At 46.5% G+C, this 14,004-nt stretch overlaps 1 protein-coding gene across 5 annotated transcripts in view; it reads right to left on the bottom strand.

Moving 5' to 3' along the window:
• The window catches only part of LOC108512288 (cell death activator CIDE-3), a 13,557-nt gene extending 7,259 nt beyond the window's left edge, over nt 1–6,298 (bottom strand). Inside the window, exons 1-3 of one of the 5 annotated variants that reach the window (XM_017847485.1) lie at nt 6,274–6,298; nt 4,470–4,547; nt 3,108–3,261 (exon numbers count right to left, since the gene is read on the bottom strand). In XM_017847485.1, the coding sequence (XP_017702974.1) occupies nt 3,108–3,261; nt 4,470–4,522 (207 nt within the window). In that variant the 5' untranslated portion in view covers nt 4,523–4,547; nt 6,274–6,298. Of the gene's footprint in view, nt 1–3,107; nt 3,262–3,918; nt 3,965–4,210; nt 4,255–4,469; nt 4,550–4,677; nt 4,697–4,811; nt 4,876–6,273 lie in introns of those variants that run through there. The other 4 variants (XM_017847484.1, XM_017847483.1, XM_017847486.1 and 1 more) reach the window with 4 other exon arrangements.
• Nucleotides 6,299–14,004: the final 7,706 nt, after the last annotated feature.

Raw genomic sequence — 14,004 nt, 5'->3', positions numbered from 1 at the left:
TGCACCAGAAAGTAAGAAAGCATGCAAAGAATGATGGGGACAGGACAAAGAAAAGCACCAGGAAGTAAGAAAGCATGCAAAGAATGATGGGGACAGGATAAAAAGAAGCACCAGAAAGTAAAAAAGCATGCAAAGAATGATGGGGACAGGATAAAAAAAAGCACCAGAAAGTAAGAAAGCATGCAAAGAATGATGGGGACAGGATAAAAAGACACAGAAGTCTGGGACAACTTGAACATCAATAAATAATCTGTTGCCATTCATATATCCTACTAAAATAGGAATACCTGTGTCCCTTTTGATATAAATAAATAAATAGGCCAGGTGCAGTGGCTCATGCCTCTAATCCCAGCACGTTGGGAGGCCGAGGTGGGAGGATCACTTGAGGCCAGGAGTTTGAGATCAGGCTGCAAAACACAGCTAGACCCCATCGCTATTTTTTTTTTAATTAAAAATTAGGTGTGAGGTTGTGTATCTATAGTCCTAGTGAGTCAGGAGGCTGAGGTGGCAGGATCACTTGAACCTACGAGTTTGAGGCTGCAGTGAGCCATCATCACACCACTGCATCCTAGCCTGGGCAATGGAGTGAGACCCTTTCTCTAAAAAAAAAAAATAATAATAATAATAATAAGTGAATACAGTGACAGATGCAGAATTCAATGTCTACTTAGTACAAAATACTGACCTAGAAAATAAATAACAGAGGGGAAAATGTTACATAGAGAAGCTTGACTGTACCTACCACTTTATTCAAATAATCAGAACAGTAAGGTGATAAAAACTGCATATAATTTTGCACTGACAATCTTTTAGAAAAATTTTTTAGACAAGGTCTAACTCTGTCACACAGGCTGGAGTGCGGTGGTGCATTCACAGTTTACTGAAGCCTCAAATTCCTAGGCTCAAGTGATCATCCTGCCTCAGCCTCCTGAGTAACTGGAACTACAGGTGCACACCACCATGTCCAGCTAATTCCTGCATTATTTTTGTATAGATGGGGTCTCACCGTGTTGCCCAGGCTGGTTTTGAACTCCTGGGCTCAAGGAATCCTCCTGCCTCGGCCTCCCAAAGTGTTAGGATTACAGGTGTGAGCCACTATGCCTGGCCTGCAACTTATTTTTATCATATTCCTGCCAAAGATAAAAACCTGAATTAAAGAAATGGATGGGGCCAGGTGCAGTGGCTCACACGTGTAATCCCAGCACTTTGGGAGGCCGAGGCAGGCAGATCACAAGGTCAGGAGATCGAACCCATCCTGGCTAACATGGTGAAACCACGTCTCTATTAAAAATACAAAAAAAAATTAGCCAGGCGTGGTGGCAGGTGCCCATAGTCCCAGCTACTCGGGAGGCTGAGGCAGGAGGATGGTGGGAACCTGGGAGGTGGAGCTTGCAGTGAGCTGAGATCGCACCACTGCACTCCAGCCTGGGCAACAGAGCAAGACTCCATCTCAAAAAAAGTAAAAAGAAAGAAAAAAATAGATAGTTCCAAACCAAGGGACAGTAAACAAAAATAGCTGGCTCACAATCTTCAAAATGGTCAAGGTCATGAAAGTCAAGGAAATACTGAAAAACTGTTCCAGACTAAAGGAAACTAAAGAGCCATACAATTAAATAAACACTTGATCCTGACCTGGATCCTTTCACTACAAAGGATATTATTGGGACAACTGGCAATGCTTGAGTCTCAGGATTCAATTACAGTAATGTAATACTGTTTCCTGATTGTAATAGTTGTATGATGGCTACATAGGAGAATATCCTTGTTTGTAGAAAATGCACATTGAAGTATCCAAGAGTAATAGGCAGCAAGTTGGCAACTTACTCTCAAATGATTCAGGAAAAGTTTTGTATTATATTTGTACTGTGTAACTTTTGTTAGTTTGTAATTGCTTCCTCCAGAGGAAGCCGTATATAACAAGGACATTTTGATGCCGGGGGTGCCCAGGCCTCAGGGCAAAATAGCAGCACCAAGTCCAGACTAGAGTATGAATAGGTCCTTTTGATCGAAAGCACAAGAAATGTAGTCTGCACAGCCAGAAGCCTTACAAAGGAGGGGAAATTTGCTCCCCGGAAGAATAGAACTAATACATAGAAACAGGGAAGGAAACTTAGAATAAAGAGGTGAGCTATGATTTATGTATGTTAAATAGAGCCTAGTACTTGGAAGCCTAATCCAAACATTTGACCTGTACCAGGCACCTGGGATTGCAGGTCCCACCCCTATAGAGATGATCACTGAGGACGGGTGTGGTGGCTCATGCCTGTAATCCTAGCACTTTGGGAGGCAGAGGCAGGTGGATTTCCTGAGGTTGGGAGTTTGAGACCAGTCTGGTCAACATGACGAAACACCGTCTCTACTAAAAATACAACAAATTAACTGGGTGTGGTGGTACATGCCTATAGTCCCAGCTTCTTGGGAGGCTGAGGCATGAGAATCACTTGAACCTTGGAGGCGGAGGCTTCAGTGAGTCGAGATCATACCACTGCACTACAGCTTGGGTGACATAGCAAGACTCCATCTCAGGCTGGGCATGGTAGCTCACACCTGTAATCCCAACACTTTGGGAGGCCGAGGTGGGTAGATTGCCTGAGCTCAGGAGTTTGAGACCAGCCTGGGCAACACAGTGAAACCCTGTCTCTACTAAAGTACAAAAAATTAGCTGGGTGTGGTGGTGTGTGCCGGTCGTCCCAGCTACTCAGGAGGCTGAGGCAGGAGAATCGCTTGATCCTGGGAGGCAGAGGTTGCAGTGAGCCAAGATTGCGCCACTGCACTCCAGCCTGGGTGACAAGAGCGAGACTTCGTCTCAAAAAAAAAAAAAAAACCAAAACAAAAAAAAATAATGGAAGTGGGAAGCAAGAGATTTTCTAGCAAGAAAAATGTGCCCTGAAAATACTACTGACCTACTGATAGCGTAGGATGGTAACATACTGCCCCGCCCACCTGCCATTACCAAACAGACATCAGTCATTGCTAATCAGTTGGACGCTGTCCAGGTGGGCATTACCATATGTAGGTGCTGGTAGGTATCAGAAAGGAAACTGCCACCTTCTAAGCCCTGAATCTCAGCTCACAGCTGGGCTGTGCAATATGCAGGGCACTCTCACCTTCAGGAGGAGGTCCTCAAGACTATAAGCCATGATGCCCTTCCTCATGCTTCGATCCGCAGTGCTTACACGGCAGGGCCGGGCCCTGGGGGCCTTGGGGCAGGACTCCGACAGCAGCTGCTGGGTCACCACAGAGGTATGCACTGACATGCGCCTGGGGGCAGTTGAAGCATCAGGGTGAGCCGCCCACTTTGCCCAACCCTTGCCCACCACACAGGGGAGCCACCTCCCCACCCCTCCAGACCAGGCTCATGATCAGCCAAGCCCCCATTGCCTGCTAATCCTGCTCTAGTCTTACTCAAAAGCCTGCTAGAGGCCAGGAATGGTGGCTCATGCCTGTAATCCCGCACTTTGGAAGGCTGAGGTGGGCAGATCACTTGAAGTCAGGAGTTCAAGACCACCCTGGCTAACATGGTGAAACCCCATCTCTACTAAAAATACAAAGATTAGCCAGCATGGTGGCATATGCCTGTAATCACAGCTCTGTAGGCTGGGACACAAGAATTGCTTGAACCCTGGGAGGCAGCAGAGGTTGCAGTGAGCTATGATGGCACCACTGCACTCCAGTCTGGGCAACAGCGTGAGACCTTGACTTAAAAAAAAAAAAAGAAAGAAAAAAAGCCTGCTAGAGCAGTGTATCTCAAACTTCGAAGGGCACGTACGTCACCAGGGCATCTGTTCAAATGCAGATTCTGACTGAGTAGACCTGGGTGAGGCCTGAGATTCCAAATGTTTCACAAGTTCCCAAGTGATGTTGATATGCTGGTTCTCAGACCAAGAGGAGTAAGTAGCAAAGTAATAAAAGACCCACCTCACGTTCCCCCAATTACCACCTCTCTCGGCTTCACTCTCCTCACCTGTAAAGTTGGATGAAGTAGGGGAAACCCGAAGTCAATATAAGGTATTTTTTTAACTGAAGCATTCAATTTAGAACCAAAGGAATGGAAAGGACCTGGATTTTACAGTCAGGCAGTCCCAATTTAGAATTTTGGCTCCCTCATGGATTTGCTGGGTGATTGAGAGCACCCACTATGTGCCTCAGTTCTCTCACCTATTAATTTGGTATAATAACCCCCACTTCCCAAAGTTGTTGTGAGGCTTACATGAGATCAGGAGTAAAAGCACCAAGCATAGTGTCTATTCCTTTCTATGCGCGGTGTGGTGGTAGTGTAGGCAGCAGCATTAATATCACCCAGGGACTTCTTGGCAGTGCAGAATCTCAGGTCCCACTCCAGACCTCCTGAATCAGAATCTGCACTTGAACAAGGTCCCCCGTGACCTATATACCCATTAAAGTTTGAGAAGTTCTGGCTTACAGCTCGTAGGTGGCTCCCTTTCCATTCTGCCCATGGCTTTCCTCACCTGGAAAGGGACTTGGGGTAGAGAAGGCTAAGGGACTTCATGGCGTATTCCATCCTTGTCAGCTGGACTGCGTTGGACCTGGGAAAGAGGCAGAAACAACTCATCAGTGTGAGATGAGAGGGTTCCCATCTCTCTCATTGTTAGACATGGTGCAACCCAACCCCTGTTCAGCAACCCTCCTCCCTCGTCTATCCCAACTCACACATACCTCCCCCAGCCCTTCTCCTGTCCGGTCCCAGGCATGCCAACCAAGACCAAGCTGGAGACCCCACCCCTCTCCCCACCGGGTGCTCAGGCTCAGCCTCACTCAGCAGCTACTGCTCTTGCCCCAGTCCCACTCACTCCATGTTTCTCAGCCCCTGGCTCTGGTCACACTGAGCAGATATCCCAAGTCAGGGCTGAAGAAGACTTGCCCGATATTTTCCTGTCCTTGGGGACAGAGTCCACTTTACGCTGGCAGGAGGTGAGTCACACCACCTCACACTTCTGGGGACTGTTCCCGCACCTCTAGTCCAGAGACCTCACAGGCAGGCAGCCCAGTCAAAGCCTGCTCTCTCCCATGGGTCCTTGAGCAATCCGAACCCCTTCCTGAGGCTTCCCGTGGGCCAAAAGAACATTCTGTGATGATACAGGAATGCCTTGTACATACTCTCCAATACCATTGCTACCAGCCCCATGTGGCTATTGAATATTTGAAACATAACTATTGTGATTCAGGAGCTGGATTTTTTTTTTTTTTTTTTTTTTGAGTTTCACTCTTGTCACCCAGGCTGGAGGGCATATGGGGCGATCTCGCTCACTACAACCTTCACCTCCCGGGTTTAAGCAATTATCCTGCCTCAGCCTCCCCGGTAGCTGGGATTACAGAGGCATTTGCCACCACACCCAGCTAGATTTTTTTTTTTTTTTTTTTTTTTTTTTTTTTTTTTTTTTAGTAGAGATTGGGATTCATCATGTTGGCTAGGTTGGTCTTGAACTCCTGACCTCAGGTGATCTCCCTGCCTTGGCCTCCCAAAGTGCGGGGATTACAGGCGTGAGCCACTGCACCCAGCACAGGAGCTGTATTTTTTACTTTATTGAATTTTAACTAATTTAAATTTAAATAGCCATGTTGCCATGTGGCTCCTGGCATCCGTATTAGATCACAGGTCTAAGCAGATAGCCCTGGGCTCATCTGTCACCACTTTTTCTCTTAAACCTCTGTGCTCCAGCTCTTGAAGGCCCCAACCCTTTGCACAGATAGTTCCCTCCACCTGTAGTGCCTTTCTCTGATCCAGGGCAAAACTTTTGCAGCCTTGAAGACTCAGTTTCATTGCTTTCCACTCTTTAAAAGGAAAGTCTTCTTAGACCACTCACAAAATTATTACCCCTTCATCCTGCTGTTCCTAGCCAAGTGTGTCTCTGGATCTGTTTCTGCTGTGGCCCCTCAGTCCCTGGGTGCCTGGCCCTGAGGTCCTCTTCCTATTCGAAGCCCCCAGCACAGGTAGGGCTTCACACAGAGCAAGGGGCACAAGGGGTGGACATAAAAGCCCCCTTGCCAGTTGGGGACAATCACTCTCTCCTTTTAACAATTTGGGGGACTTTCCAGACCAGGCCCCACAGAGGCAGAAAGCCCTCTTCCCCACTTAGCGCTATAGTAGTTCTAGTCCTAGCTACTTGGGAGGCTGAGGCAGGAGGATTCTGCTTGCCTCAGCCTCACCCACTTCTTATCCCTAGCAAAACTCTGCCAGGAGCTACCTAACCTGCTCTCCAGGAGCAAAGAAAAAAAAAATCCCCAAACCCAGAACAATAACAAACTCCTTACCTCCCCCTCACAGCCTCCTGGAAATACTGCCCTGTCCCGCCCAGCCCTCCCTTCATTTATTTCCAGCCCCCATGAAGCTCCTCCCCAGCCTTCAGCCCCAGCTGGGGAAAAGAGCTTGGCGTGAGAGCTGCAAGCCAGCCTGACTTCCAGAAAAGGCCTAAAAGGAGGGGAGAAGCCACGTTTCGAAAGCTTTGGCAAAAGGGATGGTCCATGACATGAGATCAAGCACAGAGGGCACAGAAAGCAGGCAGATGTGGGTTGTGGTCCCAACTCTACCCCATATCAGCTTGCTTGAGCTTAGACAGGTCACCTGACTTCTGTGAGCCCCAGTTTCTCTTCTCTGTATAACGAGGATAATGAGTCCTGTTTTACAGGGTAGTGGTGAGGATTAGTGACAATAAAACTAAAGGGGCACAGTGGCTTATGCCTGTAATCCCAGTGTTTTGGGAGGCTGAGGTAGGAGGATTGCTTGAGGACAGGGGAGGGGTTGGAGGACAACCTGGGCAACAGAGTGAGACCCTATCTCTGAAAAGAAAGAAAGGAAGAAAGGAAAAAGTAGCTTGGGTGCAGTGGCTCATGCCTGTAATCCCAGTACTTTGGGAGGCCGAGGGGGTGAGTCACTTGAGGTCAGGAGTTTGAGACCAGCATGGCCAACATGGTGAAACCCCGTCTCTACTAAAAATACAAAAATGAGCCAGGTGTGATGGTGTGCACCTGTAATCCCAGCTACCTGGGAGGCTGAGGCAGGAGAATTGCTTGAGCCTGGGAGGCAGAGGTTTGGGTGAGCCTAGATCATACCACTGCACTCCATTCTGGGCAACAGAGTGAGACCTTGTCTAAAAAAAAAAAGAAAGAAAGAAAGGCCGGGTGCGGTAGCTCACACCCCTAATCCCAGCACTTTGGGAGGCCGAGGCAGGCAGATCACAAGGTCAAGAGTTCGAGACCAGCCTGGCCAATATGGTGAAACCCCGTCTCTACTAAAAATACAAAAATTAGCTGGGCGTGGTGGTGGGTGCCTGTAGCCCAACAACTCAGGAGGCTGAGGCAGGAGAATCACTTGAACCCAGGAGGTGGAGGATGCAGTGAGCTGAGCTCACACCACTGCACTCCAGCCTGGGTGACAGAGCAAGACTCTGTCTCAAAAAAAAAAAAAAAGTAAAGGCTTTGCAAACATAAACACTCAATAGATCCAAGTGATTATTACTATTACTGATAATATATGTTATTATTTTTAAATTTTTTTGTATTTTTCTCAATTTGATAATGTACATATTAAATCATAGCAGACAGTAAGACAAGCTGAAATGTGGAGTGCTTAAGAGTGTAAGATCTGTGACCTGGCAGTTCCACTTCTGTATGTGTGTGTGTGGTGTGTGTCATATAGAGCACACCTGTTGTCCCAGCTGCTCAGGAGGCTGAAGCAGGAGGATCACTTGAGCCCAGGAATTCAAATTTAGCCTGAGTAATATAGGGAGACCCTGTATTTACAAAAGAAAAGAAACAAAACCAAAACCAAATTACATATATATGTGTGTGTATATATCCACACACACATATATATATACATACATATATCCAAAAGAAATGAAAATATGTCTACACAAAAACTTGTATGTGAATATTCATAAGATTATTCATAATAGCCAAAAGGTAGAAACACATGAATGTTCAATTGATAAATCAATTTTTTAAATGTGCATATCCATACATGGTATATTATTTGTCAAAAAGGATCCATGCTACCACATGGAGGAACCTTGCAAACAGCACAGAAAGTAGACAAAGCCAGTCACAGGAATCATATACATATTGTATGATTCCACTTATATGAAATGTTTACAATAGGCAAATCTATAGGGCCGGATGCCATGGCTCATGCCTGTAATCCCAGCACTCTGGGAGGCCGAGGCAGGCGGATCATGAGGTCAGGATATCGAGACCATCCTGGCTAACATGGTGAAACCCCGTCTCTACTGAAAATACAAAAAATTAGCCGGGCATGGTGGCGGGCGCCTGTAGTCCCAGCTACTCGGGAGGCTGAGGCAGGAGAATGTTGTGAACCCAGGAGGCGGAGCTTGCAGTGAGCCGAGATGGCGCCACTGAACTCCAGCCTGGGCGACAGAGAGAGACTCCGTCTCAAAAAAAAAAAAAAAAAGACAAAATAGGTTGCTTCCGGCTGGGAGTAGGGGATGGGAGGGTAACGGGGAGTGGCTGCTAATTGGTACAGGGTTTCTTTTAGGGTTTTTTTCTTTTTTTCTTTTTGCTTTTTTTGAGACGGAGTCTTGCTCTGTCGCCCAGGCTGGAGTGCGGTGGCTGGATCTCAGCTCACTGCAAGCTCCGCCCCCGGGGTTCATGCCATTCTCCTGCCTCAGCCTGCAGAGTAGCTGGGATTACAGGCACCCGACACCACGCCCAGCTACTTTTTTGTATTTTTAGTAGAGATGTGGTTTCACCATGTTAGCCAGGATGGTCTCGATCTCCTGACCTCGTGAGCCACCCGCCTCTGCCTCCCAAAGTGCTGCGATTACAGGTGTGAGCCACCACACCCAGCCTTTTCTTTTCTTTTTGAGACAGACCCTTGCTCTGTCACCCAGGCTGGAGTGCAGTGGCCCGATAGGCTCACTGCAAGCTCCGCCTCCCGGCCTTCTGTTTTTTTTTTTTTTTGATGGGGTGTCTTGGAGTCTTGCTATGTCACCCAGGCTGGAGTGCAGTGGTGCGATCTCAGCTTAGGGCAACCTCCGCCTCCCACAGGCGGGTGCCACCACATCTAGCTAAATTTTTGTATTTTTAGTAGAGACAAGGTTTCACCATGTTGCCCAGGCTGGTCTCGAATTCTTGACCTCAAGTGATCTGCCTGCCTCTGCCTCCCAAAGTGCTGAGATTACAGGCATGAACTACTGCGCCTGGCCAGGTTTCTTTTTTTTTTTTCTTTAACCTATTAATTACAAACTATTTCGGTGATGGATGTACAACCCTGTAAATATACTAAAAATCATTGACCTGTACACTTGAGTGGGTGATGTGAATTCTGTGTCAATAAAGCTGTGTTTTTTTAAAAAAGTTTAACCTCATCTTTCTTTTAACACAGGGTTTTTCACACTTTGGTGCATCAGAATCACCTGGCAGGTTTGTTAAAATTCAGATTGCTAGGCCCCACCCCAGAATGTCTCAGTAAGTCTGGGGTGGTGCCTAGGAATTTGCATTACTAAAGGTTCTCAGATGATTCAGAAGCCATGGCTGCTCAGGGAACCCACTTTGAGAACCAGTGGTCTAGTGCTAGCTATGTGAGCTAACTTCTCTAAGCTTCAGTTTGATCCAACGACTGGGGGTAAAAATAGCTCTATAGAATATGGTTTCCATGAAGATTAACTTGCTACAGAGTCTAGTGCATCCTTAGAGCTCAATAAATGGCAATTATTATTATTATTTAGATCTAAATCCTTCTCTGGAGGGGCTCTCAGGCAACCATCATTCATTTATTCAGCAAATATTTATTAAGTAGTTACTATATGCCAGTCCTTCTGGGGCTAAGAACACAACAGGAAAGAAGACAGCCTTGTCCCACACTTTAAGGAGCTGACATTCCTGAGGAAGGTGTGAACTCAGACCATGAAAAGATATGCAAATAAACAAAATAATTTCAGATAACAACGTTCTAGGAAGAAAACAAAACAAGGTGATATAATAACAACAGCTGGAGAGTTAGATGGCCTGTGCGTTCAAGAAATGCCTCCAAGGAGGTGAGTTTTGAGGTAAATCCTAAATCTTGGGGGATGATCAAGACAAAGGAAACATCATTGCAAAGGATTTGAGAAGGGAGCATGAAGAGAGAGTGAGGAGACAGGAACACAAATAACTTAAACTTAAGGACAGACCACGAGTCAGGAGAAAGGTACAAGCAAAACCCTTTAGGGAAGAGGTTCTGGAGAGAAGGGGCCCCTCCCTTCAACAGTCATGGCTCAAATATTTATTACTTCACTGTGTACTTGGTGTCCCGAGACAGACAGGCCAATAGATGACTCAGGAGAGTCATCTCTGACAGAAAACCAGACACAGAAAGACAAAGATAACCACGAGCTAAAGCCAGAGAGCACTGTATGAGGGTGAAGGATAAACCCGGGGGGTTTTTCACAGCGATTAGGAGAGGGAGATGGTTTTGACTCCATTGGAATTTATCTATTCAACCAGCATTTCTTTAAGTTTTTTTTTCGTTTTTCTTTTTTCTTTTAATAGAGATGGAGTTTTGCCATGTTGCCCAGGCTGGTCTCGAACTCCTGGGCTAAAGCGATCCTCCCGCCTCGAGCTCCCAAAGTGCTGGGATTACAGGCGTTGAAATGTTTACACTATGCCAGACACTATGAACTGCTGGGGACATGGATGACTTAGTTCTTATCCCTGCCTTTGGGGAATTCACATTCCAGTGAGAAAGGCAATGTCTGAGCATGGTTCTTAAACTCTATAGTGCATGAAAATCATCTGGGACAACTTGGATTGGAAAAGGTCTGTCGCTACAAGTCAAAATTGAGAAGCCACTAAATTTAAAAATATATTCCTCATGTTAAATTTATAACACCATGAACAAAAAGTCAAAAGACATAAAATAAATAGGGAAAATACTGTATATTCGAACTAATATCACAGACAAGAAGCTAGTCTCTCTCTTTCTTTCTCATTCTTTCCTCCCTACTCTATCTACATATAATTAAGGGCCGGGGCGGTGGCTCACACCTGTAATCTCAGTACTTTGGGAGGCGGAGGCAGGCAGATCACGAGGTCAGGAGATCGAGGGAGACCATCTTGGTTAACACGGTGAAACCCCATCTTTACTAAAAAAAATACAAAAAAATTAGCCGGGCGTGGTGGCGGGGGCCTGTAGTCCCAGCTACTCGGGAAGCTGAGCCAGGAGAATGGTGTGAACCTGGGAGGTGGAGCTTGCAGTGAGCCGAGATTGTGCCACTGCACCCCAACCTGGACGACAGAGAGAGACTCTGTCTCAAAAAAAAAAGAAGAAGAAGACTGAGCTGGGCGTGGTGGCTCCCACCACGCCCAGCACTTTGGGAGGCCGAGGCAGGTGGATTGCCTGAGGTCAGGAGTTCGAGACCAGTCTGGCCAACAGACTACCAAGTTGTTGCTAGAGCTGGGACTCAGACAGACTCATATATTGCTGGTGAGAATATAATTGGTATAAACACTATGGAAGGCATTCTGACAAGATCTATCAAAATTTCAAGCACAATATATTCTTTGATCCAGCAATACCATCTCTGGGATTCCAGACTACAGATCTACTTGACCATGAGTGAAATTATATATGTACAAGGTTATTCTCTGAAGCTATATTTGTAATAGCAAAATATTGGAAACACAAATGTCCAACAAGAGGGGGTACGTCAAGTAAATTATGTTATAGTCATATAATGAAATGGCACTAAGAAAAAAGAGGGCCAGGCGCGGTGGCGCATGCCTGTAGTCCCAGCACTTTGGGAGACCGAGGCAGGTGGATCATCTGAGGTCAGGAGTTGGAGACCAGCCTGGTCAACATGGTGAAATCCTGTCTCTACTCAAGAAATACAAAAATTAGCCAGGCGTGGTGGCACGCTTCTGTAATCCCAGCTACTCAGGAGGCTGAGGCAGGAGAATTGCTTGAACCCGAGAAGCAGAGGTTGCAGTGAGCTGAGAATGTGCCACTGCACTCTGGCCTGAGCAACAAGAGTGAAACTCCATCTCAAAAACACAAAAAACAAAAACAAAACAAAACAACAAAAGAGTTTCTTTATGTACTGATCTGGAGAAAACAGTCAAGATATATTGTTCAGTCAAAACAAGGCAGGGTCGGGGCACAGTGGCTCACACCTGTAATCCTAGCAGTCCGTGAGGCTGAGGCAGGAGTATTGCTTGAGGCCAGGAGTTCAAGACCAGCCTGGACAACATGGTAAGACCTTATCTCTACAAAAAACACAAAAATTAGCCGGGTGTGGTGAAACACGTCCCAGCTACTCAGGAGGCCGAGGTGGGAGGGCCCCTTGAGCCCAGGAGTTCGAGGTTGTAGTGAGCCACGATTGTACCACTGCACTTCAGTCTGAGCAAGACCCTATCTCTAAAAATATAAATAAAATAAGGCCAGGTGTGGTGGCTCATGCCTGTAATCCTAGCACTTTGGGAGGCTAAGGCAGGAGGTTTGCTTGAGGCCAAGAATTTGAGACCAGCCTGGGCAACATAGCAAGACCCCCATCTCTACAAAAAATGTAAAATAAGCCAGGCATAGTAGTGCATGCCTGTAATCCAAGCTACTCGCATGGCTGAGGCAGGAGGTTCACTTGAGCCCAGGAGGTCAAGGCTCAGTGAGCCATGATGGTACCACTGCACTCCAGCCTGGGCAACAGAGCAAGACCCTGTCCCCAAAAAAATAATAATTAATTAAATAAAAAATAAAAATATTCTGAGAGTCTGTAGCTTCCCCAGGCTGCCAAGGAAATTCATGGCACAAAACCAGCTATGAACCTCTGCTCTAAACAGCCATGCCTTTGCATTAGCATCCTTTCCGTATGACCATTTGTATTTTCTTTTTGGGACAGGGTCTTGCTCTGTTGCCCAGGTTGGAGTGCAATGGTGTAATCATGGCTCACTGAAGCCTCAACCTGCTGGGCTCAAGTGATCCTCCCATCTCAGCCTCCTGAGTAGCTGAGACTACAGACATATGCCATCTTGCCTGGCTAATTTTTTTTTTTTAGAGAGAGGTTCTTGCTATGTCGCCCAGGCTGATCTCAAATTCCTGGACGCAAGCAATCCTCCTGCCTCAGCCTCCCAAAGTACTGGGATTATAGGCATAAGCCACCATGCTCAGGGTCTCATCATGTTGCCCAGACTGGCCTCAAGCTCCTGAACTCAAGCAATCTTCCCACCTCAGCCTCATGAGTAGCTGGGACTACAGGTACATGCCACTGCAGCCAGCTTATTGTTTGGTTTTTGAACCATGTAAACACATTATCTAGTCAACATTTTAAATTAAAAAGATATTCTTAGGCCCAACTTTGGGGAATGATTCATTTGGGTAACGGTGGGGCCCAGAAATCTGTGTTTTTAACAAGCATCCTGGATGAGTCTATCACAGATGGTTCTAGACCAGGCTTCACAGACAGCAAAAACGATGAGAACTAACGTGGAAGCAGGTGATTCTTGGTGCAGTAAGATGGGTCCTCAAGGGTCAGCAGAATTTCCACAGGACAAAGAAAGACATTCTAGAGAGCCTGGGGGGAGGTGACAAATATTCCTGGCCCATCTCCCCAGAGGTCCTGAACCCTCTTAGTTATCCCTCAATGGGTCCTGAACCTTGTTAGTTATCCCTTAAACAGGACAGTAACAGATCTGGCAGAAAAATCCTCCAGCCCTAGGGTCACTTTGGTCTGAGTTCTTATAGTGCTATTGCTGTGTGATCCTGGGCAAGTCACTTCCCCTTTCTGAGCCTTAGTTTTCCCTTGTGTAAGATAATGATAACAAAAGTAATTATCTCCAAGGGTAATAGAAAAAGAGAATGAGTTCACGTGTGTGAATATGCCTAGCATAGAGTAGGTACTCAATAAATATTGCTGATTTCTTTTGTCTCACTCTGTCACCCAGGCTGGAGTGCAATGGTATGATCTCGGCTCACTGCAACCTCCGTCTCCCGGGTTCAAGCGATTGTCCTGCCTCAGCCTCCTGAGTAGCTGAGACTACAGGCACATGCCACCAAGC

Source organism: Rhinopithecus bieti, unplaced genomic scaffold (assembly GCF_001698545.2).
Source record: "Rhinopithecus bieti isolate Rb0 unplaced genomic scaffold, ASM169854v2 scaffold_29378, whole genome shotgun sequence".
NCBI lineage: Eukaryota > Metazoa > Chordata > Mammalia > Primates > Cercopithecidae > Rhinopithecus > Rhinopithecus bieti.
Note: the sequence above shows the minus strand (reverse complement) of the source record. Positions and strands in the feature narration are given on the sequence as shown.